Here is a 5,051-nt window from a genome sequence, read left to right on the forward strand (position 1 = left end):
AAGCCGCAATAAACATGGGTATGCATATATCTACTTGGGTGCCAAGACTTTGACATTTTTTCAGCACCTTCTGTTCCCCAGGGGACTCAAATGCATGCTGCTTCCAGCTGCTTTGGCAACATTGTTCCAGCACTGATTGGCCTCAGACGCAACCTCACTTCAGGATGGCTGAAAGGTCACGTCTTTAGTGCAGGAGTCCGAGCTCTTGTTTGTGGCTGGAGAGAGTTAGCAGCACCTCCTGAAAGAAGGAGCCGGCAAATCCAGCACATGTGATGGGCAGTGAGGGACCCTGTGTGTCCTTGGACCCAAGAGCCCAGAAGACCTGGCTGCCTGCATTCTGCCAGGCTTACCCCGGCTCCCCACCCTGGTGTCCTTTCTTGGCTTGAGGAAAGCAGGCCAAGTTGTATCTGCAGACCTTCTCGTCAGCTGCTGTCAGAGCACAAGCTGGCACCTTGGGCTTGAGCTGAGCACACCAGGAAACAGACCTTGTTGCCTAGCTAACAATGTTGAAGGCTTACCCATAATTGTATTTCCAGTTTTGCCTGCATCCTGGGGCACTGCAAATAGCAGTTGCATTAAGACTAAACGAAGCAGTTGTATGTGTCCAGGAGTCTGAAGTATAAGGCTGTGTGCACTGCCCATCTTTCGTTAGCAGAGCACCTAGGATTCTCACCTGTCTTGGGCTGACAATGCAACTCCATACACTCAGCTGCCGGAGCTCAACTTGGCGTATACTCCCCTGTGAATATACCTTCGTTGAAATGCTGTCCTTTGCTGCTTTGTTTAGGTCCCAATTATAGAACTTCAGCTCTGACTTTTCCTTATGTAATGTGTTTTCTCCCCTGTTTATTCCTGTCAGGTTGGATTTGGTCTAGAGAGTCTCAGAAGGAAATAGAAAGAGAGAGAGAAGCCTTCCGTCAGAGAACAGCTGCCTTCCAACAGCACCTTGAGGAGAAGTACCACACCATGATCTCAGAAAATCGCCGGGCTGTTGCACAGCTGTCCTTGGAGCTTGAAAAGGAACAAAACAGATCAAGTAGCTATCGAGAAGCCCTTATCTCGCAGGGCCGCAAGCTGGTGGAAGAGAAGAAGCTTCTGGAACAGGAACGGGCGCAGGTCATGCAAGAAAAGAGGCAGCCCTTGCGGAGAGTGTATGAGAGCTGCCTGGAGAGGGAGGAGGACTGGCAGAGGAGAGCCCGGCTTCTGCTGAAGGAGTTCGAGGACGCGCTGAGCGAACGGCAGAGCATCTTCTGCAGCCTGGTCCTCCCTCGCCGCAGGCGGCTGGAGATTGAGAAGAGCCTGCTGGTCCGCGCGGTCACTGACCCCGTGGCTGCTGACCTGGAGATGGTGACTGGCCTCACAGACATATTTAAACACGACACGTACTGTGGGGACATCTGGAACACCAACAGACGTCAAAACGGGAGGCTCATGTGGCTGTACCTTAAGTACTGGGAGCTGATCGTCGAACTGAGAAAGTTTAAGAGAGTAGAGAAAGCCATATTGGAAAAATGAGATGAAATTGGACTTAGTACAGGAAGCCATTCAGGGGGCCTCAGGGTCCTTCCTCTGCTGCATGTTCTCCCTAACAGGCATCTGGGGTCTGAGGGTATCCACCTCGTGTTCTTCAGCTGCTAAGGGCACGACTCCTGTGGAGGGGACACAGCCCCTCTGGAAATTTTCAGCTGTGGTATTTTATTTGGCAGAACAGTATAATCTCCTGTTTTAGTTCTGGGGTAAATTGGTTTTATTTAGAAAGTACAATGCATTCTTGATCTTACCCTAAGTACTTTTTGTCTAATTTTATCAATCCCTGAATCAATTCTATTTCCTCTCTCCCAAAGTGACTTTTAAAGGTTATTGGGTTGTGGATCAGTGGTCTATAATGTAAAGCTTGTCCTTAAAATTATGACAATTTTTTATTTGTATAATTCTTTACTCATTACAAAAATTTTTTAATCTATGTTATGAATTGAATTGTATTCCAAAATATACATTTATGTAATGATACAATGTAGATGCTCTATAATGATCTCCCGAGAGCTGATAAACTAGACACTTGGAGGAAGATGAAAGGTGGCCACACCTCTCATCCCGTCCTGGCTTCATCGATCTGATGGAGTGTTTCCCTAGAGTGTAGCCTGTATTAACTTTTTATCTTTATAGAGATGGAGGGGGGAGAAGGGTCTCAGCCCCACCAAGAAGAGATCACCAGGTGTGAGGTGGACCTGGGCCCCTGGAGATGACCAGGACATGGCATCGCCAAGGATCCCAGCCTTCACACAACAAGGCAACAAGGGCGTTCATCCACAGCTGTCATAGAGCAGGCCTTCCCCTAGTACTGCATTTGGACTTCCAGCCTCATTAAATGGTTAACAGGAAGCTCTGGTGGCAAGAAGCTAAGCCACCCACCCGAGCGAACACACTGTGAATCCACCAGCTGCTCCATGAGAGATGTGCAGTCTTGTGTGTGATTTATGACCTCTGAAAACCCACTGGAGGGTCAACTGTGAGTCAATTCTGAGGCGATGGGACATATCAACAGATTGTTAAGAGAGTAAGCTTCAGTTTGTTAAAGCCATCCACTTGTGACTCTCTTACAGCGTCACGAGGTAATTAAAAAATATGTTACCTCACAAACTGAAAGGGAGGTAAGGCGCTTGCTGTTCCTGGTGCCATCAAGTTAACTAGTCATTATGACCTAAAAATAGCAGATCTGAACCCTGTCCTGTTCTGTGCCTTCCTCATCATCCCTGACACACGGAGGCACTCTGTCTCGCTCTCCTTAGCTGACCTCCAGCTTTCTAAGCTTGCTGCTGTTGTCAGGTGCCATCGAGGCACCTTGTGTGACGTCAGTTCCTCCTCAGAGACTCGACATGTACAGTAAAGCTCTACCCCATGCTGCACCACACTCAGAACCATCCATGTGTTTAATCCTATTGTCAAACTATTGTCTCAGTCCATCTCACATTTTGGTTTTGGGGTTTATTTAGGGTTTGTTGATTTTTTAAAAACATACAGTTCACTGTTTCTTTGTGTACAGCAGGGATATGTCCTATCTCCATACCTGTATGCAGAGCAGATTATCCAAGAAGCTGGGCTCTATGAGGAGAAGTGTGGCATTGGTGGAAGATCTGTTAACAGTCTGAGTTATGCAGATGACACAACCCTGCTTGCTGAAACTGAGGAGGACCTGAAGCGCTTGCTGCAGAGGGTCAAGGACTGCAGCCTTGAGTATGGACTGAGGCTCAATGTCAAGAAGACAAAGATTCTCACCACTGGACCAATTGGTAGCATCAGGATGGATGGCGAAGAGATTGAGATTGTTCGCAGCTTCAGTTTGCTTGGCTCCACAGTCAACACTCTTGGCACCAGCAGCCAGGAAATAAAAAAACGTATTGCGATGGGAAAGTCTGCAGTTAGGGGCCTCTCTAAAGTACTCAAGAGCAACGGTGTGTCTCTGGAGATTAAGATGCGCCTGATACAGGCCATGGTCTTTGCAATCACTTGTTATGCATCAGAGAGTTGGAGAATAGAAGGAGAATTGATACCTTTGAGCTGTGGTGCTGGAGAGTATTGAATGTACCATGGACTGCCAAGAAAACAAACAGATTCATCCTGGAGAGGGTTAAACCAGGCTACTCCTTGGAGACAAGGATTCTGGGGCTTCGTCTGACATACTTTGGGACCTGTAAGGAGGGACAGGTCCTTGGAGAGGGATATCATGCTTGGGAGGGTGGAGGGACAGCGCAGGAGGGGAAGGCCCTCTGTGAGGTGGGTTGATTCAGTGACTGGGGTAATCGGGATGTGTGTGTCAGAGGCAGTGCGATTGGCACAGACAGGATAGAGCAGAGTTTCGCAAACGACTCGATGGCACTTAACAACAACAACAATAACAGTTCACTGTATGTGGTAGCCTAGAGCACACTTAGACTATCACTTGGACTAGCAGACGTGGCAATTGAGACTGAGATCTTAGAAATGGAAACACAGAAGGAGAAATAGCTGTAAGCAGACACTAGTGATTGAAACGTGGAATGTGAGAAGCATGAATGTAGGAAAATTGAACTTTGTTGAAGAAATGGAACGCATCAATATTAACATTAGGTATTGGCGAAATGAGATGGCTTGGCATGGGACATTTTGAATCAGATGATCATAGGATTTACTATGCTGGGGTTGAAAAGGTGAGAAAAAATGGAGTTGATTTCATAATTAAAAAAAGTAATTTCTAGATTCATCCTGAAATACAATGTGGTGAACGACAGGATAATATCCATATGCATGCATACAAAGAAGCCCAGTGAATGCCACTGTCATTCAAATATATGTACCAACAACTTCAGCAAAAGAGGAGGAAATGGAAGATTTCTACCAACCTTTGCAGTCAGAAATTGATCAAACATGCCATCAAGATGCATTGATAGTAATGGGCAACTGGAACGCAAAAGTTGGGAACAGGGAAGAAGGATCATTAGCTGGAAAACACGGGTCAGCGAGAGAAATGAGGCTGGAGATAGAATGATAAGAGTGCTACACATTCAATGATTTATTCATTGCAAATACCTTTAATAAGAAACAAAAATGCAGGCTATACACATGGATTTCACCTGATGGTATGCATAGGAATCAAATAGATTACATTTGTGGAAAGACTTGCGGGAGAAGCTCAATTATCAGCAGTGAAAACCAGGCCGGGTGCTGATTGTAGGACAGACCACCAACTAATGCAAGTTCAAGCTGAAGTTGAGGAAAATTAAATCAAGTCCACAGGAACCAAAATTTGACCTTAAGTCGGTCTCACTCGAATTTCAAAACCATCTTAGGAACAGGTTTGAGGCCTTGAGCACCAATGAACATAGACCAAAAGAGCTCTGGGAGGATATCAAGAAAATCGTCCATGAAGAATGCAAAAGATCTAACAAGTTAAAAGTTGTTAGTTAAATTTGTGTCTTCTAGGCTGCAACACTTCCATGTTACATCTTCAAGGATATGAACATGCAGGACTAAGCACAATTGATAACAGTGCATCTAAATTCCAGAATCAATCT

General features: G+C 45.9%; 1 protein-coding gene across 1 annotated transcript; it reads left to right on the top strand.

Moving 5' to 3' along the window:
* The first annotated feature begins 14 nt into the window (after positions 1–14).
* CCDC127 (coiled-coil domain containing 127) lies at positions 15–1,515 on the top strand. Its single transcript, XM_006900175.1, has 2 exons — positions 15–18; positions 860–1,515. The coding sequence occupies exons 1-2, from the start codon at positions 15–17 to the stop codon at positions 1,513–1,515; spliced, it is 660 nt and encodes a 219-aa protein (XP_006900237.1).
* The last annotated feature ends 3,536 nt before the right edge of the window (positions 1,516–5,051 follow it).

Source organism: Elephantulus edwardii, unplaced genomic scaffold, assembly GCF_000299155.1.
Source record: "Elephantulus edwardii isolate Elephantulus edwardi_28Jun2011 unplaced genomic scaffold, EleEdw1.0 scaffold00274, whole genome shotgun sequence".
Lineage (NCBI taxonomy): Eukaryota > Metazoa > Chordata > Mammalia > Macroscelidea > Macroscelididae > Elephantulus > Elephantulus edwardii.